Source organism: Ictidomys tridecemlineatus, chromosome 11 (assembly GCF_052094955.1).
Source record: "Ictidomys tridecemlineatus isolate mIctTri1 chromosome 11, mIctTri1.hap1, whole genome shotgun sequence".
In the NCBI taxonomy this organism is placed as follows: domain Eukaryota; kingdom Metazoa; phylum Chordata; class Mammalia; order Rodentia; family Sciuridae; genus Ictidomys; species Ictidomys tridecemlineatus.
In genome coordinates, this window is record NC_135487.1 from 34,325,820 (window position 1) to 34,352,180 (window position 26,361).

The window sequence follows — 26,361 nt, forward strand, 5'->3', positions numbered from 1 at the left end:
TAAAGTTCCTTTTGAGATCTGCTAGTGTGATGGCTGTGGACACTGTCTCGCCCTCACTGTGGGGAGGCTCTAAGGAGTACTGACAGCTTCTGACTCATCTCTGGGTCCCAGTAGAAGTGACTGATAGGCGTTTGATGAATCTCATTTCCTCATCTAAAGAAAAGGAAAGCAATGTCTCTTTCCCCTTATTTTTCAGATCAAACATAGTGTTATATTTGGGGGTCCTGACAAGGGTGCCTTCTGCCCATCTGGCTGGGCTCAGCCTCAGATCTGCATCACTGATGCAGGGGTAGAAAGAACCACCAATCGGGCCACAGCTCAAATTTAAAATAGTTTTATTAAAACAAGCACAATGTGTGATAGCATCATAGTCGTGGTGTTGTGTAAACATCTGACATATGCAACCTATTTATGTAACTCAAAAGCTTATCTGACACTGGCTGTATCTTCATGCTCCCGGGCATCAGGCACCACATGGCGCAGACCAGGGCAGTGGGGTGGCCTGCCATTCTCACTTAGGCACAGAGCTCCATCTAACTGCCCAAAATCTGTGCCATGCTTCATACATGACTTGGGGGATACAGCAGCAGAAGACACTGATACTATCTCTAAGGTGCTCATCCTAGTAAAAGCTTAAAACCAGTTAGAACCATAGGACACAACTGATTAAAACCCAAGTCCATGGACATCCCACTCTAGAAAATCCCTGGGCTTGCAGTGAGAGTTTAAAGTTCCATGTGGACTGGAACAGCATGGTTAAAAATCCCATTTTAAAAAATGAAATAATACTGACTTTAGCAGCAATCACAAACAAGGAAGAGGATGATAAATGAGGAACACATTTCGGTCACGGCAAAGAAAGATTATGTGCTTCTCCGAGCTGCACACTGGAAGACTGATCTGGCCTCCTGAAAGAGGAAGGCTCTCTCTGCCCTTCCTGAATTGAGGGGGTGGCTTTGCTCAGCCAAGGGAGAAGACAGGCAAAGAGGACGTCCGGAGGACAGAGGAAGGTGAAGGACTGCCAGAGGAGGGTGGCAGTGCAGAGGGGGAGAGTCAAGTGTGTTGGCAGCCTCTGTCAACTGACGCTTCGGCTTCCTGCTCCAAGCTGGTTCCCTGCAGGCTGCAGCCCCAGCAGCACAGCCCAGTCACAGAGCAGGCTGGATCTGGGGTCTGCAGGCCGGTGAGCAGGTGGAGTCCAGCAGAGATGTCCCAGCTGCAGGCGATTATGCAAAGTGACAAGTGATTGCTTTCCTTTTCAAAGACAACCCCTTTGGAAAAAGCTTTTTCCTTAAGGACTCTGGGGAAATGGGGAGGGGGGCATTGGGGGGGCCCTGCAGGGCCTTTGTAAGTGGAAAAAGCCTGATTGGAGCCCCCAAACAGGCCTCTCTGCCTGCTCTGCAGACACTGGCCTCACGGGTTTCCAGGGGCAATACCTGGGCAGGTCAAGGCCTACGAGGTGTGGCTGGAACCTTTCAGAGTCCTGTGGTTGTTGGGCAGGTTTTTGGGCACAGTCCTGTGTCTCCACTGCGGCCAGCATGGGCCAGGGCCCGCCGGCGGGCCAGGCGAGACTTGGAGGGAGGAGAGAGTTTCATGGAGCAAAGGCCCTCCACCAGCACCTCTGGCTCTTCGGCCAGTTCATTCTCCTCATGCTGAGACAGCTGGCGGTTAAGGGCAATGGCCTCAGCTGCAAAGAGGGTCAGGTCCATAGTGCTGCTATTCCTGCGGGGGGCATTGGGGGAGAGAAAGAGAAGAGGGGGACAGGACCTGGGGTTAGCCAGGTCAGCTCTGCGACATGCCTACTCAACACTGGGTTTCATACTCCTGCCAGATTTTTCTGAACTGCAGGGGCGACTCTCTCGAGCAGTTCTCTCCGGGGTTTGACTGAGGCTAGAATGGACTTTGAGCCTCAAATAGTCCTGGGACTGGACGGTCAGAGCAAACGCCTCAGCCTCAACATTCCCTGCTCTGAGCCTCTCTGCACACAGCTCTTCTGGAGGTCGGGCCACACGCAGTGCACTAAAGCCACCCATCCCCCTCCCTGGAAGGTCAGGGGTTCCTGGAGCAGGGACTGCCTCTTGATGTGTTTTCCCACAATCCAGCTCAGGGCAAGCCTGTGATGGGCACTTTGGGTTGTTGAATAAATCATTTAAAGGGGACCCTCATGAGGTTTAGCACCTGAAGGCATCTGGAGACAACTCCACAGAAACAGGGAGGGACCTAGCTGGGCAACAGCATCTTGGGGCAAGTGAATCGAGCCCATGCAGGGAAATACTTCCCTGAGTAACTCCTAAAAATTGGCCATGAGAGTGGCTACCTGAAGGGTTTCCCACATAGCTTAGTCCCTGCCTGCTGGGGTACAGCTCACTGGGAATATACCTAGTTGTTCAAAGGTTGTATAGTCAAACAGCCCATGGTTACTGTGCATGGTAGACCTGGGCTGTTTGACATGGAAGCCACTATCACTACTGTCTAGTAGTATATGTGACAGCCGGTCCCTCTGCCTTGCAATGCCCCTCACTTCTGCTACTTTCATCAAGAGCAAAAGGACACCTGGTAGAAATAACCCACAGATCAGATCTGTCTGTGGACTGTGAACAGTGACTTCGGTTAGGTTCAAGTGGGTATGCAGAACAGGATTTTTCCTGCAAACAAAGCAAGGAGGGACTTAAAGGTGCTAGGGGACAAATGAAGCAATCTAGGTGAAAGAAGTGCAGAGAGAGACAGCTCTATAATGGAGGGAGAGGGAGAGAGGAGGGGACTGAGAAGAGCACCTGAGCCTGGGGATGGGTTTCCTATCCCCCACTTCCATCCCAGCATGGCTGAGGGCTTGAAGTATAGTCCAGGTGGAGGAGAGAAGGGCACTGGGTGTGTGGGAGCATTTACCTCTGGAGGACTTGCGGCGTGGGGAGTCCCTTTTCTGGAGCTTGCTAGAATGGGAAGGACAGATTGTGGGTAAGCACTGCTCCCTCTTTCCAAGAGCTGTCCCACCCAAGCCAGCACAGAGTGGGCAGGTAACTACAGGCTCTCAGCCCAGCACAGGGACTTGTCACTGCTTAAGTGCAGGGCTAGACCTTCAGAGGAGAGAACATAAGGGTGCATTCTGAAGTCACAGCCGCCTCTGCAAGGACAGCCTTCTTCCCCTGGCAAAGTCTTCACTGCCCTCTGAGACCTGGCTCAAGGGTCATTTCCCCCCTGAAGCAGTCCCTGTTGCCCAACACCTCCCCGTCTTAGTCCCAGCAGAGGTGGGGTCTTGTCCCTTTGTGCCTCTAGCACTTTTCCCAAGTATTCCTCACACTGTTCCTTTCTCCACTAGACCATGGGGACAGGTTGGGCTCCTCTCTAGCATATGGTAAATGTTCACTCTTTTTGTGTGTGTGTGGGCTGGGGATCGAACCCAGGGCCTTCTGCATGCAAGGCCGACACTCTACCAACTGAGCTATAGCCTCAGCCCCATAGGGGTTCACTCTTGGGTGGATGGAAATTAGACCCTGAGCCACTCTTGGATTGATCCTCCTTTGTGACATGAGCAGGCAACACTTGCCTCTTTCCACTGGCAGGGTGACTGAGGCCAGCTAGGGCCTGGTAGATCAACGAGACACAGTAACTAGCAAGAGGGTTCGACAGACTCCTCAGAGTGGAAGTCAGGTATTGTGACTAACCAACGGGGATTTAAAAAAAAATGCTTTCTAGTGAAGACATGGATCCTGAGCATAGGGAAAACACCATTTGCCTTCCCAGCCCCAGCCCCCAGAGCCCCAGGCCATGAGGAGAAGCATACAGTCTTCAGGGCAGCCACACAAGCTTCAGGGCAGCAAGGTCTTGCTTCTCAGCTAGTGGTGTTTTTGTACAAGAGGATGATACTGCAGGCCCTGAATGACAATATCAAGTTGCTTCTGGCATGGGTGCTTCTGCCAATAGTGGGAGGCATGGCATAGTCCCCCAGAGAGCTGTATTGGGATTTAATCTATGGCTAAGGTTAGAGCCAAGTCTATGCTGTGTCAAGGGCTGGGCTGGTGGGTAAGGAGGAGTGGGGTTCACTGTGCACTGAAGCCACTGAAGCTGCTATACCACCTCATTTCAGCTGGGGGCAATCATTTGGGCTGGGGTCTTCACATTGGCATGAGAGCTTCTTCATGGCCAAGCTGCTGTGTGCCATGGCCTGGAGAGGTGACATACCACCCTGCCCTGGAGTCACTCACCCCTTGCACCCATGGGTGTTGCAGAACTTGGGCGGCACTGAGTCTCTGCTTCGCATCTCGAACCAGAAGCTTGGAGATGAGGTCTTTGGCCTCACTGGAGATGTGAGCCCAGTCCTTGTCAGGAAACTCATATTTGCCTTCCTGGATGCTCTCAAATAGCTTGTTCTAGGTAAAGAAGATTCCTCCTGAGGCCACAGGGCCAGGGAATGGGCAGGATGGGTAGCTCACAGTCAATCATCTTGGCTCTAACTGACCTCAGTGGCAGCTGCTGCTCATGGCTGGGGGATGCCACAGACAGGGCCCCTTCCTAGACCCCCACTCTCCCCTAAATCACCAAACAATATGGAATGCCCTCAGCCACCGAGATGGCTAGAGGTATGTCGAGTGGGGAATATCACCTGTATAACAAAGCCCCAATTCTCAGCCCTTCAGAGAGAGTGCTCTGTGAAATGGGCCCGGGTGACCTCCCAGGTCTCCTCTCCCACCTTCATTAACCTCATACTCCTCCCCGCGGCTGCTTCAGGGCTTTGCCTGTGCTGGTCTTCCTTCTCATATTTCTTGACCTTCTTCCCACGGGCAAGACTCGTCCTTTCAGAGTCTGCTCAGGTATGATGTCTCCAGTAAACCCCCCGAACTCCTAGCTGGGCTGAGTGCCTGACTATTTCACGCCCTGGCCGCCCTGACAGAAGGGCACTATGAACCCCTTCCAGATCAGGAACAATCTCAGCCTACTGAGCCCCAGGTGGGCACGTGCTGTGGCCCAGGTTACACTCACCTGGCAAACCCTGCACACTTCTCCCCGGTCCCAGCCACAGTCAGTCCCGCAGTGACCTACAAAGGGCGGGTAGCCACTCAGCATGATATAGAGGACCACGCCAAGGCTCCATAGGTCACAGCGCTTGTCATAGAAAGTGGCCTCGTCTCTGAAGACCTCCACCACCTCAGGGGCCATGTACTCTGCAGAGCCGCACTGTGAGGACCAGGGTTGGGGAGAGGGAGATGGCAGAGAAGAGAGGGAATGAGTTTTAGGGAGAGAGGATGGCAAAATATCGAATGTAACTTGAGTAAGAGGATGGAAGGGCTGGGGTTGGGCTCCGTGGTAGAGTGCTTGCCTAGCATGTGTGAGGCACTGAGTTAGAATCTCAGCATCACATATAAATAAATTTTAAAAATACAGGTTCATTGACAACTAAAAACAATTAAAAAAAAAAAGAGGATGGAAGGATGGAGTGACAGCAGGAGCTTGTCAGGAAAATCAGAGGGCTCAGCTGCTATCATCAAGGCACTCAGAGAAGCTTAAGCTGAGCCACACTGCCCTGTGGTCCACATGACCAGATCCAAGCCTACTTCTTATCTTTTTTGGTTCCTCTCCAGTGGGCAAAGGCCTTGGCCAAAAACTCCCAGGAGCCTCTCCCTGCCTCAATTCTCCAATTAAAATGCAGGAAGGGAGATCTATGGCTCCATCCAGCAAGGATTTCTTAAAGTGATTCTTGTCCAGTTTCCCAGCTAACTTGGAGCAAGGAAGCATAAGGATTTAGAATTAAGAGATCATCAAAGCTAGTCTGATGACAAGTTCAATTTCCTTGCCCCTCCCATTTATAGATGGGAAAGGCAAGGCCCAGGATAGGTCAAGGAGCCAGCAGTGGCCGACTCAGGACCAGGATCCTCCCTCCCTCCCTTGCATAGAAACTGCTGAGAAAAATAAAATATTCTTTTTGCTCCCCACTTCATTATTTCAGGCTCACTGAGAAGCAGCCCCCACTCCCATCCCACAAAACTAATTTGATTAGAAGATGGTAAGTGCACTTGAGAAAGGATATTTTCTTTGTTATTGGCAATTAGCGTTAATGACTTTGAGAACAAGGTAGCCCCGTGTGTTAAAAGCTAATACAGAAACATTACTAATAATGTTGCTTAGCATAAGAATGATATAGGCATATTTAAAGGCATGTCTTATAAAAAAAGGCTATTAGGAAAATTCACTTATGAAACATGCAAGTCTCAAAAGAGTCATCCTAATTATAGTGCATCAAACATGTACAAGATATGTCTTAGGAAGAAGCAGCTTCCATCTGGGCATGAAATGTGAAGTGGGAGAAGCAACCGGATAATTCGGCCAAGCAATCCTACATGCATATGGCCTGGAACCTCACAGTTCCCGCCACAGAGGCTATTGGCTTTCCTCCATGGGGGGTGAGGGGGGAGGGGAAGACAGCTCCCATCCTTCACCACAAGGGGGATTTGCTGACTTCAGCAGAGAGAATGGAACTTGGAGCCATTCACTTTACTTGTGCAACTTGTGAATAGTGTTTGTTTTCACCTGGGACAAGAGTCACAGCCTGTATTTATAGAGACAATCTGTTTCTACCTTAATGGAGAGGGCCCACCCCAAACTAAAACTCCAATCAATGTCAGTTTCATTAACAACTGTGTAGGGGGCAGGCTTGGAAGCTAACAAATCAGGCCTGGAAAGGCTACAGACATTTGATTTTCCTTCTTTAGCTCTCTGTTCTGGATGCACAACTTTGAATCAGGCACTCTCCACAAGCACAGTGCCCAGCAGGAAGGGGACAGGGCACCCGGCCATACGTACAGGGGTGGTCAGCTCTGGTGTGGTTATGGGTGTGCAGGAATTGTTCAGTTTCACCCCACTGCCCAAGTCAAAGTCACAGATTTTCACCGGAGATACCTGCAAAGGAAAATAGAAACCAGAGATCACAGATCTAAGAAGCCAGAGGGCATGAGGAGACCAGCATGACCACATGGACACATGGCTTGTACAGCTGTCGCACTACAGCTTGGCTCTGTCTATCATGTCATATTTACTCTGCTTGGGTTAACCAGGAGTCAGTCACCTTAGGGTTTTGTCCAAGATGTGCTCTTCCCCATGCTCCCTTCTTATTTCCCCCCCAAAATGAGTGAACTCTATGATGTCAGATGGCCATGTACTCAGAATAATAAAAAGGAACTCTTGCTGGCAAACAATGGCATAGGTAGCAGGAGAGAAGCCAGAGAAGTTCATGTATCTCTAAAGACAGTCCCCTTGAAGCCCACTCAGTGGAGGTCAGAAGAACTTGGAGTAAAACCCTTGTCCATCTTAGGTGGCTTAGGGTGGCTGACCTGTCCTGGCTTGCTTGCATGGTCTTTCTCAGTTAAGCACATAAAGTCCTAGGAAAAGTATGATGCATGGTCACCATGGTGGCATCAACTCAGCAGCCAGCTGCACCAGAAGCAGATACTACCTGGCACAAGAGGGTGACCTGTGTCTACAGCACACGATAGATGGCCTGGCAGTGCAGAAGGATGACCGCACAGGAGGCGAGGTGAAATCGCTGGTGAATGCAGCTCCTCCGTTCACCTGCCGAGGTGCCCGCACAAGGCTCTCAACTTTTTCCTCTCCTTCCTCACATCCCTTTTTGCCTGCCTCTTTCTTTCATTCTCTTTTCTTTTTCACTTAGTCTTTTTAAAAAAAAATTGTGGTGAAATAAAAACATGTTATTGTAGCCATTCTTAAACGCATGACTCAGTGGCATTAATTACATCTATGTTGTGTCACCATCACCATCTGTTTCTAAAACCTTCCTAGAAACTCTACTCTAGCATTAACTTCCCATTTCTGCTCACCCCAAATTCCAAGTGATTCTTTTCTTTTTCCCCCCAATACTAGGGATTGAATCCAGAGGTGCTCTGCCACCAAGTTACAACCCCAGCCCTTTTTTGAGACAAGTTGTCCAGTTTGGTCTCGAACTTGTGATCTTCCTGCCTCAACCCCCCCAAATGCTGGGATTAAAAGTATGCACCTGACTTCTAACCTGCTTTGTGCCTTTATTAACTTCCCTATTTCAGAGATTTCATATAAGTGGAAGCATATAGTATCTGTCCTTGTGTGCCTGGCTTCTTCCAATTAGCATAATGTTTTCAAGGTTTGTCCATGTAGTAGGATGTATCAGAACTTCACTCTGATTTGAGGCTAAATAATGTTCCACTGTATGTATACACTACTTTTTGTTTATCCATTCGTCTGTTGATGGATACATGGGTTGTTTTCACCTTGTGGCTACTTAAATAACACTGTAATGCACATCAGTATACAAGTATAAGTATCTGTTTAAGTCTCTGCCTTGAATTCTTGAGTAATATGGTATATTTTTTTTCTTTTCTTTTTTTTTTTGCATTGGAGATTGACCTCAGGGATGCTGTACCACTGAGCTACTTTCTCAGCCCTTATTTAAAATTTTGAGACAGGGTCTTAATTGCTTAGATTGGCCTAGAACTTGCAATCCTCCCACCTCAGCCCCCCAGTAGCTGGGATTACTGGTGTGCACCACCATACCTGACTCATATGGCTTTCAATGTTCAGCTAATTGAGGAAATCCACATTTAACATTTTCACCAATAATGTACAAGAGTTCTCTGATTTCTCCAGATCCTCACCAACCCTTGTTATTTTTCTTTAAATGGATCTTATTTTATTTTATTTATTTATATGCGGTGCTGAGGATCGAATCCAGGGCCTCATGCATGCCAGGCAAGTGCTCTACCACTGAGCCACAACTCCAGCCCCACTTGTTATTTTTCCATTACAAAAATTATAGTCATCTTAGATTGGCAACAGTGGTGTCTCCTTGTGGTTTGATTTGCAATTCCCTAACGATTAAGGATGTTAAACATCTTTTCATTGCTTGTTAGTCATTTGTATCTCTTTTGGAAAATCTCTGTTCAAATCCTTTGGTCATTTTAAAATTGGGTTGTCTGTCTTTTTGTAGTTGAGTTTTAGGAATTCTACATGTATTTTGGATATTAAATCCCTAGCAGATGTATAATTTGCAAATATTTCCTCCCATTCTGTAGGCTGTCTTTTCACTTTCTTATGTCCTTTGATAATTAGCTTCTCTTAATTTTAGTTTTTCTAATTACAAAAAAGGGCAGCAAATCTGTGCCATAAAAAGCAGATGAAACAAAAGATGTTCCTTGTAAGTCAGAGGCAATAATGGGTAGTTCGGAATACCGGTGAGTGCTGGGATCAGTACCTTATTTTAATCTAGCTCTTCTACGTATCACCTGAATAATTTTAAGTTTCTTAACTCTCTGAGCTTTAGTTTCCTCATCCATAAAATAAATATGATAAAAGTATCTCTTCAAGATACTTTATAATACTAAATAAGCCAAAGTGCCTGGCATAGTGTAAGCACTTGAGAAATGTTAATTGATAATTATTATTAACAACAATAAAAATGATAAATTAAAAAGTTCTAGGACAGAATAACTGACAGGAAGTCATAAGATCTTACTAGAGCTGATACAAGAGTTGTATGTTGAAGGCACGTTCACTCACAGCCATTCCTACGGATGAGCCACAGCTTCACCCACACCAAGGCACGTTGCTCTTGCATCTGCTCATGCATGCACACACACAAAGCTGTGAATGTGGGCTGCCAACACTACCAGGGCCTGCCTAAACCTCTCCTAAAAAGTGTAGAATTTGTCAAATGTATGTGTTCTTATAAAAATACAAACACTTTCGTTTATTAGTAGATGGAATTTAGGCCATGTTTAAATTAGTTGCATTTGTTTAAAAGCAAGAATAAATATTTTCTTTTTAATGGGCACCTTGGAAATAAAAATGGAAAGAGAAACCCTTTTAAAGAACTTGCTTCCTAATTATTGCTTCTAGTGGTGGATACAGTCTAGCCTACATACAAATATCACTTATGGGCAGAGGTGTACCCATGTAAGATTGAGTCATTTCTGACTCACAACTGCTCTAATAGTAGATGTGTGGACTAGAAAGCATTAATTTTATGCAGGTCTCATATATTTTACAAGTTTGTAGGCTTAAGCCAATCATAGATGACAAAGAGAAAAAAGGGACAAGGGCTATACTTGGAATGTTGAAACATTACATACTGGGTCCAACACTCTCACATGTCCATGGCAATCAGCTGAAGTTGGTACCTGAGGCCAAGAATACTACCAACAATCTATATGGAGAGCAGGGTGCTTGCTTGACCAGGATAAGTTGTACATCCAAATTAGGCCTTAAGTACCTTTTCTGGAGATTCACACAATATATTTTCTGGCTTCAGATCGCGGTGAGCAATGCCTGAAATGACAAGCAGCAAGGAAAGAGTTAACATATGCACATAATTATCAAACATTCCACACACAATTAATTTTTTCCAAATGCTGTTGTTCGCAGATTAATTCCCAATTATGGTACATTAAAAAACCAACGAGCTGCAGGAGGCAGAAGTAACCAGAGACACAAACCAAAAGCACAGTTGATTCTGCAAGTTCTTTTGAAGCAGTGGCTTTAGAAGTCTGGCAGGGATAAGAAGAGCTAAATGAATCCCAGCCAGCCTACCTTTCAGCACTGCAGTGACAACCAGGAATTCTTATTGTGCAGCCTAACACAAAGCAGAGCAGAGAGCTCTGCAGACGGCAGTGCTTGGAACAGCAATGCAGAAATAATTAGTGCCTTGTTTAAGAACATCTCAGGAGGCTTAGACTGCTCTACCTCATTTCTTCTTGTGTAGCTGATTTAAAAAAAAAATATTCCTTCAACATGATTCCCTGAATGTTTGGAGGACCAAGTGTTAGATAACCCCAATTCCGTCTAACTTTCTTCTCTTCTACTCTTCAAGGACAGTTTTGGCCACAGGGTGCTGTACTTCAGAGATGACACCCTGCATTTTGGCCAGATCTGCAGAGGGCTTCAAGTAGGAGCTTACCCCTTGAGGGAAGCTGCTGCCTTGCCAGGTATGGTGGCACATGCTTATAATCCCAGCAACTTGGGAGGCTGAGGCAGAAGGATTACAAATTCGAGGCCAGCCTCAACGACTTAGCAAAGTCCTAAACAGCTTAAAAGATCCTGTTTCAAAATTAAAAATAAAGGGCTAAGGATGTAGCTCAGTGGTTAAGGGCCCCTAGGTTTAATCCCCAGCAAACACCACCCCCAAAACAAACAAACAAACAAACAAGCTGCTGACCTGGCCAAGAAGGCACCTGAGAGAAGGGAGGAAGGAAGGGGGGAAGTGAAAGGGGGAAGAAGGAAGAGAGGGAGGGAGGGAGAAGGGGAGAAATGGAGGGAAGAAAGGAAGGAAGGAAGGACGGATAGACGGATGGACAAAGCACTGACAAATTGGTCTGGGGTGTCCTGGCGGAGGACAGAGAAACCTGTCCCTCCTCCTTCGTTCTGCAGCACCCACAGCACAGGGACAGGTCTGAAAAGTTGAGTAAAATTCTACTTCTAAGTCCTGGAGAGCAGCGGAGGATCTTGAGGTGGTGGAGAAAGCAGAAAAGCAGGCCTTGCCTTAGTCACCAGCAATGATCAGCTGTGTGGGCAGCCTTCCCACTTCCTACTATAGGCAAAGGCCCAGCCCACCTGAGGCACTTCACTAAGAAGAAAAAGCAGAGTAACTAGCAAGCTAAGTAACTTCATCAGTCACCTAATTGAATGAGAACCCAGAGCAACTCAGCCCAGCCTGCACAAATTGAGTCGGGCTACTGCTCACTGCACTAAAAGTGAAGGATATTTTCCATTACAGCAAGTGCTCCCACAGAAGGATCATGAGCCACACACAGAGCCTTAGTTTCCAAATAGGTACCCATGGCCCACTCGTCCCCCGGCCTGAGAATGCAGAGAGCCAGGCTGTCATAATGGGCCTGCCTGTGTGAGCGCACCAGCCATAGAGCCGCTCCAGTTCATTTCCCAGAGGTTAAGCTGCAGTGTGTCCAGTATTTAAAAGTATAGAACTTGTTTCAGGGCTACCCATTCTTGCCCAATTCATCTTCCCAGCGTGAAGTTATTTAGAAAACAGCCAAGTTCAGCTGGAAATCGTTTTTCATCCCCTCCAACTTCTGGTCACATGGGCAGCTGGCCAGCTAGATGTTAACAAGCACTTCAGAACTCCTGAGACACCACCAGCCTCCGTCCCCCATAGTGCATTCTTGTAAATAAATAAATAAATAAATAATAAAACCGCCTAGACCCCTCCTCCAAGGTTTGGCTCTTGTAAAAAGCATGACCCAGTTTTGCAATCTACAGAGGCAGCTTGGGGAGCAATTGTAAATCTTTGTCAGGCAGGTGTTACCTACATGCATCCCAGCTTTCAAAAACAGAACTGCTGCGATTCATCATGCTGTGGAAAACAGAGACACCCCCTTCTAGGAATTTTCATCCCAGGTGCGAGTTAGGGCTCCAATGTGAACACTGTCAGTTTGCAGATCTCTTTCAGCCACTGGAGGAAACCAGGTGGATTCAATGAACCTGAACCTCTCATACACCTGCCACATCAGCCTGGGATGTGTGCACAACATGCCTATAGTTGGTCCTCAACACTCACTATCAGTGTGGCTGGCCAGGAGTCACAGTCACGAAGGGAGTGGAGCTAAGTCACATGGTATTTGCTCCACCTCCACAACCCACCTGGAAGAATGCTTTAAGGGAATCAATATTAGGAATAACAGTGCTTTTTGCCTGTTGGGAGATGAAAGTGGAAGGAATAACATCTAAGGAAGAACTAATATGTGCCAGGAACTATGCTCTCTTTATTCTATAAACACACAATACATACAGAAAAGGCACACAATGGCATAAAGGAATTCATACACACACACACACACACACACACACACACACACACACACACACGGCTTAGAACAGTCCCTAGCACATAACAAGTGCTTTTAAGTGTTAACTACTGTAGATGATGTTCTCATTTCTCCAAATGAGACTCTATGTGGCAGGCATTGACACAGAGAGCACACAGCTGAAGAGAGGTGAAGCCAGAACTCGGTTTTTCCATGGTACTGCTTTTGGGTAAAATTTTTAAAAAGTATGTAATAGTCCAACAGATTTATGGAAAAGTCAAAATGCTTAATTTGCAAAAAGACTTCATTCACTACAAAAGTACTTAAATTATCAGTCTTAGGAAAGGGATTGCAAGTGAAATGTAATTCAAACAATAGCAACCCATTAGTCACCACTGCAATGTTCGACAGATATTGCAAACTTTCATATAAATACAAAATGTATTTTTAAATTTACTGTGAACAAGAGACATACAACCACATATGTCCTATTTGAAGTCAGAGATGAACTTTAAAACACTGAAAGGAATGACACTAAAATTTCGTATGAGAATGGTGGTATCACACGTGAGTTTTATGTTCTCCATCAAGAAGGGAGCACCAGGCACCCGGGTACATGTACACACGTGCACGCACACCTTGTTCACTGTCAGATTCATTCTTTCCCTCCCTCCTTTTCCTGTAGGCCTATCCTGCTTAACAGCTTCACCATCTCCCCATTACCCACGGTGGAAGCCTCAGAGCAGGTTGAAGTGTCCCCACCTCCCCTTCCAGAGGGTGAGCATGACCAAATCTCCAGCTGCCTGTCAGCTGTGCTATCTCCTGGACAAGCCCCCAGCCAGGCCTGTCCCCTCTTCCTTGGTACCCAGAGCTGGCCAGCCCACCCTACCCACCCAGGCGAAGACATGGATCACCTTTGGTATGCAGGAAATCGAGGGCCGCGGCAACATCCCGCACCACTCGGCTGGCTTCTAGCTCATTGAAGTGCTTCCGCTTCTGGATGTGGGCTAGGATGGAGCCTGGGTTGCAGAGGGGAAGAGAAGAACGGCTTTGTGAACATAGATTTATTCATTGACCTTCATTGCTAAAGGTCCAGCTCCAAGTATGGTGCCTGGCACAGGGGAGGGACAAGAATATATCTGCTGAACAAAACTTGACTGCTACCTTCTGTGCCTGTTTGTGAGGAAGTCCTATGTGCAGAGAACAATCATTCATATGGCAAAAAATATTAAAATGCCATGGAGGCTAATTTGGCTTCTGGAATCAAAAGAAACAAATGAATGCACGTGGGGCTGAGAGGGCCTTAGAGACATTTGCTTCTTTGCATCTGAGCACAGATCCAAACAAGTGCACAATTCTTCTTATGGAAGTGCCACACCTCACTACATATGTAAAGGTCTTGAAAAGTTTGTGGGAGGAACTGCTTTACCTCCTGAACTTTCCCTTTTGTTGTTATTTATTTTGTTGGCAATGGTTAACATTTATTGAGTAGTTACTATGTGCTAAGCACCATATAATGCTCTTTAAAGAAATTATCTCGTCTTCATTACAATTGTATTAAATAGGTAGTATAATTATCCCCACTTTATAGATGGGGAACCTGATGCCAAAAATGGTTAAGCCACTTTCCAAAGATCACATGCTTGTCAGTGGTAGAGACAGGATTTAGGCACAGGAATTGAGCCTCAGAGCTAGATTCAGAGCAGACTTCCCCTAACAGGACCTGAGGTCCAACTCCTAGGGGGATGGACTGCCCTGAGCCAACCAAACCCTCTTTACTCTCTAGGTCTGGCCTCAGGAGAATGTTCATCTAAGTGATATGGCTACAGAGGAGCCCAGCTGCCTCCAACATTCCATACACATAATTCAAGTCCTGGTGTGTGATGGGGACAGACACAGGCATGAACATACAGCTTGGTTTCATGTGGTTTATACAAACTACTGGAAGCCAGTACTTCTGAGCTTCATTTCTGTGTCCTAAAAATGCTCTGTGCTTCTCATAAATAAAAGGCATTTCTGTATATCAGTGACAAATCCTCTGAGAGGGAAATGAGGAAAACTACCCCATTTACAATAGCCTCAAAAAAACAAAAAACAAAAAAAACCCAAAACCTTGGGAATCAACTTAACAAGAGGTGAAAGATCTATACAATGAAAACTACAGAACCCTAAAGAAAGAAATCAAAGAAGACCTCAGAAGATAGAAAGATCTACCTTGCTCTTGGATAGGCAGAATTAATATTATCAAAATGACCGTACTACCAGAAGCATCATACAGATTTAATGTAATTCCGACCAAATCCCAATGACATTTCTCATAGAAATAGAAAAAGCAATCATGAAATTCATCTCGAAAAATAAAAGACCCAGAATAGCTAAAGCAATCCTTAGCACGAAGAGTGAAGCAGGTGGCATCACTATACCAGATCTTAAACTATACTATAGAGCAATAGTAACAAAAACAGCATGGTATTGGCACCAAAACAGACTGGTAGACCAATGGTACAGAATAGAGGACACCGAAACTAACCCACAAAATTACAATTATCTTATATTAGACAAAGGTGCCAAAAACATGCATTGGAGAAAAGATAGCCTCTTCAACAAATGGTGCTGGGGAAATTGGAAATCCATATGCAACAAAATGAAATTAAACCTCTATCTTTCACCATGCACAAAACTCAACTCAAAGTAGGAATTAAACTAGAGACTCTGTGTCTAATAGAAGAAAAAGTAAACCCTAATCTCCATCATGTGGGACTAGGCCCCAACTTTCTTAAAAAGACTCCCATAGTGCAAGAAATAAATCCAAATCAATAAATGGGATAGACTAAAACTAAAAAGTTTCTTCTCAGCAAAAGAAACAGTCTGTGAGGTGAATAGAGAGCCTACATCTTGGGAGCAAATTTTTACCCCTCAGCATCAGATAGAGCACTAATCTCTAGGGTATATAAAGAACTAAAAAAGCTAAGCACCAAAAAAAAAAAAAAAAAAAAAAAAAAAAAACCCAAATAACCCAATAAATGGGCCAAGGACCTGAACAGACACTTCTCAAAAGAGGTTATACAATCAATTGATGAATATATGAAAAAATGTTCAACATCTCTAGCAATTAGAGAAATGCAAATCAAAACTACTTTAAGATATCATCTAACTCCAGTCAAAATGGCAGCTATTAAGAATATAAACAACAATGAGTGTTGGCAAGGATGTTGGCAATTTCATACATTGCTAGTATAAAAATTGGTGCAGCCAGTATGGAAAGCAGTATGGAGATTCCTTGGAAAACTGGGAATGGAACCACCATTTGGCCTAGCTATCCCTCTCCTCGGTCTATACTCAAAGGACTTAAAAACAGCATACTACAGGGACACAGCCACATCAATGTTTATAGCAGCGCAATTCACAATAGCTAAACTGTAGAACCAACCCAGAAGCCCTTCAGTAGAGAAATGGATATGGATAAAAAAATGTGGCATATATACACAATGGAATATTACTCAGCAATAAAAGAGAATAAAATCATGGCATTTGCAGGTAAATGGATGGAGTTGGAGAAGATAATGCTAAGTGATGTTAGCCAATCTCAAAAAGACAAATGCCAAATGTTTTCTCTGATATAAGGTAACTAACTCATAGTGGTATAGGGAGGGGGAGCATAGGAGGAATAGATGAACTCTCTATAGAGCAGAGGGGTGGGAAGGGAAGACAGGGGGCAGGGGATTAGCAATGATGGTGAAATGTGATAGACATCATTATCCAAAGTACATGTATGAAGACATGACATGAATTTCTGTCAACATACTTTATATACAGAGATATAAAAAATTGTTCTCTATATGTGTAATAAGAATTATAATGCATTCCGCTGGCATGTATTTAAAAAATAAAATCAATTAAAAAAATGATCCGTGCTTACTTATTAATTTTTTTTTTTGGTTTGGGGAAGGGATGAAAAAAATGGGGAAGAACTGCCAAAGATCTTTCGCCTGCCAGATTTAACAGTCAAAGGAGCCCAACATGCTAAAAAATATTTTCAGAAAACTAGTGCTATAGTGAGTCTCGTTTCTAAATTCGTTAAAATGGAAGGCAGAAAGTAATACTCTCCATATTTCTAAGACATCCCCAGTGCGCTCAGTTGTTTTAATATCAAGAATCAACATTCACTGTGCCCTTAGTACCTGCCCAGCACAGTGCTAAATGTTTCTCATGAACTATCTCATTTAATCTTCACGGTAACCTACTGAGATATGTGCTACCAATATCCCTGTTTTACAGATGAGAAATGGTTAAGGGACTTGCCCAAGGACACAGGGCTGGTAAGTAACAGAGCTAGACTTAAGCTTAGCTTTGTTCATTTCTAAAGTGTGCTCCCTTGACCACCAAGGCTCTCCATGTGTCCCTCCACTCAGCTCCATGTTCACCTTGCAAGTGTGTCCTAGGGTTGGGGTGAGGGATAGGGAGGGAAAGGGCTTCTCTATTCCCTTCATTATGTCAGAAAAGCACTTAAACACACAGCCCAGTGATATGTGTGTGGGCGACAGCAGTGTGGTGGGGGCAAGATGGCATCCTCCTCTCTGAAGAATGGAACTTTCTTGGCCTCCCTTCTGTCACAGGTCTGTGTCCTAAACAATGGGCCCTCTTCTCCTCTACTTAGCCTTTTCAGACTTCACAATGTAAGCTAGCGCTTCCACCCCATAATTAATTTAGTTAAATAGTGAATATGTCAAAACAGGGATTGATAAATTGATCACTAAATGTATCTATATATGACTCCTATTATAATGAAAAGGCATTTATAGAATGCCCACACAGGTGACATTCTAAGCTCTGCAAAATGCTAATTATCATCCTTCCCTCCGGCTTCCCTTCTCCCAAATCAAGGGCAGTTTTTAAGTCCTTCATCCTTTTTATTAGCTTGACTCGTTTTAGAAGTCTCTGGGATTCATGATGGATGATCACCACCCTGGGTCTTAATCCGAAGTCCAAACACATACTCAACAGGAAGTACCTCCTTGCAGTTTCTCAAAGACCAAATAAAATCTCGAGTCATCTTCAAAGAACTCAATCAGCTCCAAAATGTTCCTTAAATAGGAAAAAATTGGGGGAGGTTGTATTATATATTAAAGTCCACTTACAAATAAACAAATAAAAAAATATACAACACCCTATAGTGGGGCAGAAATCAACTTGAAATCAGAATGCTTATTAAAGACCCATGTTTGAGGAGCAGCCAATGGTGTTAGCAAGATTCAGGTCACCTTATCTTTCCATAATGTTTAGTCTCTGGTGTTTTCACCAAGTCTGTGCTGTCAAACCCCAACCCTAAAACCCACTAGGTAGAGTTATAAAAAAGTCCCGGTCACATTAAACTGAATAAAATCTGCAGCCGACTGGAAGCAATTGCGGCTAATAACACTGAATAGTAGGTGTGTGTCCTGGAGGCAAGCAGCAAATAATTACTTGCCCTCCCTCTTGCCCATAAATCACGGGGCAGTATTTACATTGCCTGGAGAAAATGGAAACATCTGTCAAATAGACTTGGGGCCTAACGTGGGCACCGCTAGACCCTAACTGCTAAGCGCTGCTTAATGAAACGGCCGCGTTCCTGGCCACTGTAGCACTTGTGGCCTTCCCCGGTGAGCACTCTCTGTCTGCCTGAGTATGCAGTGCTCTGCCAACAAGGTCGTCTTGTAACTCAGTAGGGAAGCCACCAGCCTGGATATTGGAGGTGTTGGGGTTTTTTTTCTTTGAAAGAATGAAATAAACCAAGTGGAGTCTCTAATGCTGAACTAAGAAGCTGCAGGGCTGAAAATAAAAATCTGTCCCTCATAAAAAATGCCGACCACTTTGGGAGACACGAGGCTTTTACTAGTGTGCAGGCGTCCAAATAAGATGGCCAAAATGGCCTAATTTGAAAGAAGATTGTAGAGGCAGTGCCTGGAGTTAAATCAACAGCAGCCCCTGTCCTCCAAGCTTAATGACAAAGCCATCAATACCAGGCCACTGGCTCCCTGCTGACCCTGCCATGGAGGGAGAGAGGGGGAAGCCAGTCTTGGAGGTGACCCTGATTTAAAGCCACAGTGGGAGGGCCACTCATTTGCGGCAGCCTGAGATGGGGCTGGAGGTTACCATGGCCCAGTTATCAGGTCAGGAGGTTCGGAGCTGGCTCTGGCACCTGCCGTTGGTGGTTCACTAGGAACTGAGAACAGCAGCAAATATTCTTAACATCTTCATTGTTTTCATCTTGGTATTTAGGCAGCACTAAAGATTTCTACCAGGCAACACTCAGCAGCCTAGCTTCCACAGGAACTTGGAAGAAATGAAACATCATCTCCCTCCAAACATCACCCCCAACTAGACACCGGTTCAGACTTCTAACTTACCTTAACAGGCGAGATTTATAGCATTTCACCTAAAGAGAAGATGGCTTCTTGGGGGGTGGTTACTGCTGCTTCTCCTCCCTCCTTCCTTCCCTCCCTCCCCAAGAAAGATGGAAGGAGTTTTACTTGCAGTGTGGGGAAGGAGTGGGAGCGAAGTGCTAGGGTCAGGAAATGGTGTGAAGTAACCTCCTTTTTGGTGGCCAAATGTCTCCCAGAAAAGCGGTGAGTCCCCCCGGCACAATACTCACTTGTTTCCTTGACACTGGTAGAGCGTCTCCACCTCTCGGAATACCCGGCTCCGACTGTGCCCTGCTTGTTTTTCGATGATCTGTGGGAAGAATAAAATCTATCACATACACCCACCTGACTTCAAAACAGCCCCTCAGCAGGAGCTCCCTGGGGAATGCAAGGCCAAACACAGTCCAAATTCAGTTTCCAGTAGAAGTCTGGAGTAGGCTGAGGCGACATGGGCACTGTGAGTAGCAGATTGGCCTGAGGGCTTCCAGCCCAGCTGAGCCTGTTTGACTCTGGCCACACACGATAGTAAGGAAAGCTGCTGCCCCCAGCTGCCCAGCAAAAACTGAGGCAGCCAGAAAGACAGAGCTACTTCTACTTGGCTCCCTGTCCTGAAGGGTAGCTTTCTGCCTTTTGAGGAGTGACATCCTCTACAGAGGAAACTTCTAGAGCTGGAAGAAGGGGAGGGTGAGGAGGACCTAAAGCCTCTAGTGCCTGCTCAATGCCAGGCAGAGGTCAGCACTTTCTCTTCTGAGAACCTGCTCTTTATCGGACCCTTTGTTAAGTGATATATAGACCTAATCTTGGTAACCCTTATAGTAATATCAAAAGGTAGGAAGATGATCCCAAAGAGCTGATCCCAAAACCCTCACTACCCCACACCTGCTCCTAGCCTAGGTAGCTTCTTCCAGCTCCTAGAGCTCCTTCTCACCTAAAATTGTGGGTTGCTTCCTCCCTTCTCTACCTGAAGATACTTGCCAAATGCCAACTGCAGCAATGCATGAGCCCACAGAGTAGCAGGTGGTTTATGTGGAGACTAGCTCTGAGAAGCCCATCCACAACCCTGTGGACCCAAAAGGAACCTGCAGGCAAATTTTCTGCAGAGCCTTGCCCTGCCTCACAGCTAAGACGATGATGTCCTACTCCTTCCTTTAACACTGCTGGGCACAACACTTCAAATGTCTCCAATATGTTGTAGCACAAACATCTATGACCGATTGTAATTTTCTAAATAAGCCCACATCAGTCAGTAAACCAGCTGTGGGTCCATTTTCTGAGCAGTCAATGAGGTACAGTACTGGGAACAGGAGCTATTTGACTTCAAGCTATTCAGTCTCATTCACCAAGCAGTTTAGGTCCAAGTCAGGAAGAACTTTCCAGCAGGCAAGCTTTCAGCAACAGCATAATTTTCTTGGAGTAGGGAATGGGCTCTGGCCATTGTGGAGATGGGGAGCCAAACACGGACAACTATTTGGGGAGTCTTAGAGGAAATTTGAAGCAGACTATTTGGACATTCCATTCTGACTCTGAGGTTCATCGGAAGGATGCCTGTAAGGAAAGTTGTCATAAATAAAGTCTTGCAGAGCTCTGTTGGGAGAAGTTGTCCATCTCTAAGGAGCTTTTAGAGAGTAGAAAGACATATGACATGAACAGAGCTGCTGAAAAAGACCTACCAAGCTGTCCAAAGTTGTCAGGGGTACATGGAGCTAGGGCCAAGTTTTTATCCTGTGACCCAATTTGGAAGAAATAGATCTGTCATCCATGGACGTACAGATCGATTTACATTTGTAGTTTTTATCACCTGCGTAATTTTTTAAATTACTTGTAATTTATACCAATTTATTTCCAAAAAGGAAAGGAGGTAGCTCACTTGCTGCCAGGTTGAAACAACATCCCAGCAAGAAGGACTGTGGCTCAGCAGAAATGTTCTTCCCAATTCACAGCTTGGGACCGCAGAGAGTTGGTGAAAACAGAACGCCTTTCTTTCAGGAGTAGGTTTGCCAGGCCTGTGGACAGGGGGCAGCACTGAGACACAGTGGCTCAGATGGCTGCCTGGAAATCAGCTTGAATTGCTCCCTTGGCTTTCATAAGACCTTTTCTCTTGCTTAGTGATCCTCCAACAGTGGGTCTTACAACCACCTGGGGAAACTGGTGAAAAGAGACTCAGACCATCTCCTGTACAGAGAAACTCGGCTCTCTGTGTTAGCCCTCCGGTGCTCTGACATACAATGCAATTTCAACATGCCCTCCACCAGGGTTCTCAGACTGCAGTGAGGATCCAAGTCAACTGGATGGCTTATTGATATTCACATTGCTAGGGCCACCCCTAGTTCTGATTGAGCAGATGTGGGGTAGGTACAGATTATGTGCATTTCTAACAAGCCCTCAGTGCTCACTATGCTGTTGGCCCAGGGACCTGACTCTGAGAACCACTATTCTACCACCATCTCTTCTTCCACACTGAATGGCCAGAGCACAGAGCAGTGAATGAGCCACTCCAAGGTCATGAAGCTAATTAAAGCTGAGTGCTCTGGTCATTTTAGTTTTAATCTTCATTATCATGATAATGTATATTACTTGTATAGCAATTTGTATAGTGTTTCTACCTCTATCAGTTCATTTCAACTTTTATCTTCATAATCACCCCATGTGAAAGAAAGGGCAGGAATCGTCACCTTCATTTTAGAGATGTAGAAAATGAGGCTTAAGAAGATTCTATGACTTGCCCAATGTCATATAGTAATAGTTTGTCAAAACAGAGTCGAGCAGGGCAATTTTAAAATTGTTGGTCCACTCCTTGAAGCTGACTTTGAGCCACTTATTGTTCTAAGCACTTTATGCTTATTAACTTATTTAATCCTCACAACAATTATCTCTATATATTCTATTATTACACCCATTATACAGATAGGGAAACTGGAGGACAGGAACGTTAGATAATTTAACCAAGTAAGTAGAAAAACCAAGATTTGAATCCAGTAAGTTTAGCTTTGGAACCCAAGTTATTACTGAGCCACCGTATTATAGAATATAAAATTTATCTGGTTTAGGACAAACTGGGAATGAATACTTGCAAAATAAAGCCTGGCATCCAGATGAGACACTCACTTTGACAGCATACTCTTTGCCAGTCTGCAGGCTCACGGCACCTTGAACTTTGGCATAGGCTCCCTCTCCAAGCAATTCAGAGGTCAGCTTGTACATATCTAGGGGTGAAATGAATAAGAGGAATAACACAATGAGTCACCCTCTGCAAACAAAGATGAGAAGAAGATCTTCCATCACTAGGTCTCTGGATCTGACCACCCAGGCACACCATGTCTTTAGAACTCACTGACAGGAAAGACAGTGGCTTTCTGAGCTCAGTTTCTCAACAAGACCACATACAAGGCATCCTGTTTCTCATTTTAGGGATGAGATCAGAGAAAGGGTTTCAATTCAGCACTACTTCCTGAGCACCTACTGTGTGTCAGACAGCACAGCAGGGCAGAGTGAGGAATAAAATAGAGTCCCTCCCCTCTAAGGGTCACAGTCCAGGAGGGGAGAGAGACACATACACAAGCAGCCTCAAAACTAGGTGCTGTGAGTACTGACATAGAGTTAGAAAAAAAGGGGGGTGGGTGGGACAGGAGAAGGAGATCTTCTTTGGGAACCTGGGGATCCTCATAGAAGGGGTGTGATTTGAATGAACATCTTTCTTGAATTTACTCATTTGCTGAGCATCTATTATGTACCAAGCTCTGTGCTAAGCACTGGTGATACAAAGAGGAATAAAACACAGTTCCGATTTATACCACATACAATGGAGGTCACTGAAGGTTTTTGAGAAATTTTTAGAAGTCATCCACAGGAAATCAGAGACAGTAGGAGGTTGCAAATTATGCCTTGAGTTTTTAGTTCTCGAGTAAGTGGTTGTAACAGAGTAATAGGCCTGAGTTGAAAGAATGGTAGTGACCTGCCCAAGCTCACAAAGTAGCACAAGTTCTGTGTGTCTCCAGCATAGCCCTTGCCTGGCTGATCTCATCCTCTCTTGGCTCTACTCCCCAGCTCTTTTCTCTTGAGGCAACCAAGACTGAGCAGAAGACTTTAAACCATGACAAGAGATCTTATGGCTCTTAGTCATGAGAAGTATGTCACTGCAGAGGCTATCCTTAAATAATAGGAAAAACTCTCTGTGCTTATTGAAAGAGCAAAAGGCCTATTCTAAAACCCTGGAAGCAAAGGGCAGGCAAACCCTTGCACTAAGTACTTCTTTGTAGGAATAGACAGCACACTGCTGTGTGTAAGTATTTTAGGTGACATGCTTCTCTCATGGTGCACACTTCAGCATTAGCCCTTTACATTTGATAGCATGTCAGGTGGTTGGAATTCAATGTTCCTGACTCATAAAGTGCTTGTTATCAGAATCACTGTACAAAACAATCAACTTGCTGGTGTGTTCGAAAGGCTGGGAAGAGGGCCCATGAGGGGAAGCTACTTCAGGTCTCACAATGAAAGAAATATAGTTGAAGAGCAGCTACTGATCCTTTCTTTCAGTCCTTAGCAGTGATCTGCTTCCCCCATGCCCAGGGATAATAGCATCAGCTATGATCCTAGTGTTTTGCACACAGAGTGCCCCAAATTTCTGAAGACCCAACATCATGTCCCCTAAACACAACATGTATTCTTTAAAAGGGAGTCACACACATGCAGCAAAGGTAGCTATACTCTTTTTTTTTTTTTTCTTGGAATACTGCAGACTGAACCCAGGGAGGCTCTACCATTAAATTATACCCCCAGCCCTTTTTATCTCACTAAATTGCTGAGGCTGGCCTCAAACTTGTGATCCCCCCGCATCAGCCTCCAGAGCAACTGGAATTAAAAGCATGAGCCACTGAACCTAGCCGGGTAGCTACACTTTGTAGGAGTCAAATTCTCCATTTAGAGAAGCCTGCAGTGTCATCTACAGCCATGATCCTTGGTGATTCTTGCTTCTTCTTACATGGTTATTCTACCTCTCAGTAGCCCTATCAGGAACTGCTGGGGGCAGGGACACTGCTGGGACACACAATGCAATCTCACTCCATGTACAGCTCTGATAGACTGGTCTTTTTGCCCACTGATGGGTGCTTGGACTGTTCAGGGGAGTACTGTGCATCATCTGAGAGCTTTTTCACCCTGTTCATTCTGTCACCCCTTCATGTAAACCACCCACCCCTGTCTTCTCCCATCACACAGATGACCAAGACTGGCACCAAGATCTGTACCTAGAAGCACTGGGATGCTCATCCCCTGCTTGGGAAAATACAGGCCCACATCTAGGAGGGCTGTGGGACCAACCTTCAAACTTTCCTGGCAGGGAATCAGTGGCCCGGGCCTTCCGCTTCTTCTTCTTCCTCTTGTCACTGTCTGCGATGGGAAGGGGTTCACTGCTGCCCATCTCTGGGAGACAAGAGGAGGAGTGAGATAAACAGCACTGTACTGATCAAGCTATAAGTTTACCTGAAAGGATAAACAAGGTAGTGGGTGGGGTGACCCCTGAGCTTTAGGCTGATGGTTTTTAAATATCTGTGAGGACTATTGATTTGTTTTAACCCGGGAGGCAAAACTAAAGGCAAAACCATTATAAGAGATCATTAACTGTGGAAAGGAATTCAGGTAGGCAGGCTGGATTAGAAGAGGATAGCAGGAGCCTACTTTAACCAAGTTCATTAGCACATGGATTTAGATCTGCTACCAGTCAAACCATAGTCCACAATAGAACAAAGAATCCATAAGCCGAGCCCCACCTGTGACATTCTCAGGCCTCAGCACCAGGACTAGGCAAGAATGGGGGTGGGAGCAGGAGCTGGTGCAGATGAAATCAGAGGATTTGCACAGGGTTGTGGTGAAAGCCATTCTGGGGGACTCTGCGAAGGTAACAAGAGGGCTGGCAGGAGACTGAAAATACACCCCAAATTCTTTCAAGTCCAAGAGTATAGACTTGAGTGCTTGTGGAGCTCAGAGCACCCAGAGCTCTTTCCTCAGAAAGGGTGCAGAAAGGGCCTACTTAGAACCTGCAGTTGACAGGTCTACACCATGCTGCTAGATGAGGTTACTTATTGCAAAACTATTACTCTCTTCCTGGAAGGCACCTGGCTCCCATGTTAAAGGGAGGATGCACTGAGGCACACAGAAACTGGACAGATTGGGCAGGAAAGGGTCGGGACAGAAAGGAGCAGCAGGAGACTGAGACAGGGAAAGAGAAAAGAAGGAACCATGAGCCAGTGTCCAATCACAGTTCTGTCTCTGGGACACTCTAGTAAGGGGCCTTCCCCTGTTAGAGATAAATTACTTATAGAACATGTCATGCCCCTGATCCAGAGTGGAGCCTTAATACTCTTCGCCTGCAGTTAGAAATAATAAGATTTCTCTGAAGTCTCTGGGTCTAAATCCCCACCAGGGTGATTAAGCCTCTACATCCTTCTGAAATAGACGCACTCCAGTGCTGGTGGGGCACACGGTGTGAGGGACTTTAGACCAGCCTTCAATAAACACAGGCCCTGGGTTGTTGGATTTTTTTTTTTTCTCAGAGATTTTAAAATGGAAGCTGGCTTTTTGCCTGTTGAAGGGAAAGGCCTTCTCCCTTCTCCAAGGATCTGCTGAACACGAATCAGAGAAATGGCAAGTCTGCCTGGAAGATTGATTAGTGCTGATGCCCGTCTATGTGCTGTTCTCAGAGGCAAGTACATTAGGAGAGGCACACGGAATGCACTTTCAACAGTGTTATCCAGAAAGCACGGTTAAGCAGCCAAGTGTCTGACAGCTCGGGTTAGGTGCTTGCTTCCTTCTATCTTTGGAATCTGATGACGGCGTATTTTTAAATTCTACCTTTAGAATACAGGACAGATAAACACACAGATAAAGGGATCTCAAATACAGAGGATCTCAAAATACTACTCCATCAATAGCTTCAAGCACAAGCTTTATCTGGGGACAGCAATGCTGTGTGAATTCAAAGAATTAAACACTGGTACTAGGACACCTATCCTCACCAAGGGAAATTTGAAGGAAAAAATATATGAGAAATGGCATAGTAATAAAATGCAGGGTCACTCATCTTCAGGAGCTCAAGGAGTGGGCTCTGACCATGGGGCAACAGGCCAAGGAGTGGCCCTGACCTTGCAAGCACTCCAGGGTCAACTCTTGTCCCA

The 26,361-nt window shown here is 45.4% G+C and overlaps 1 protein-coding gene across 5 annotated transcripts in view; it reads right to left on the reverse strand.

The window, feature by feature from the left end:
• Positions 1–318: 318 nt before the first annotated feature.
• Mknk1 (MAPK interacting serine/threonine kinase 1) overlaps positions 319–26,361 on the reverse strand; it is a 43,402-nt gene continuing 17,359 nt past the window's right edge. For 4 of the 5 annotated variants that reach the window (XM_078026202.1, XM_078026205.1, XM_078026204.1 and 1 more), the window contains 11 exons: positions 24,509–24,610; positions 22,298–22,395; positions 19,423–19,502; positions 17,803–17,876; positions 13,706–13,810; positions 10,247–10,302; positions 6,793–6,888; positions 4,975–5,169; positions 4,200–4,364; positions 2,884–2,927; positions 319–1,719 (listed from right to left, as the gene is read on the reverse strand). In XM_078026202.1, coding sequence (XP_077882328.1) covers positions 1,473–1,719; positions 2,884–2,927; positions 4,200–4,364; positions 4,975–5,169; positions 6,793–6,888; positions 10,247–10,302; positions 13,706–13,810; positions 17,803–17,876; positions 19,423–19,502; positions 22,298–22,395; positions 24,509–24,610 — 1,262 coding nt within the window. In that variant the 3' untranslated portion in view covers positions 319–1,472. The remainder of the gene's footprint in view (positions 1,720–2,883; positions 2,928–4,199; positions 4,365–4,974; positions 5,170–6,792; positions 6,889–10,246; positions 10,303–13,705; positions 13,811–17,802; positions 17,877–19,422; positions 19,503–22,297; positions 22,396–24,508; positions 24,611–26,361) is intronic. The other variant, XM_078026206.1, reaches the window with a different exon arrangement.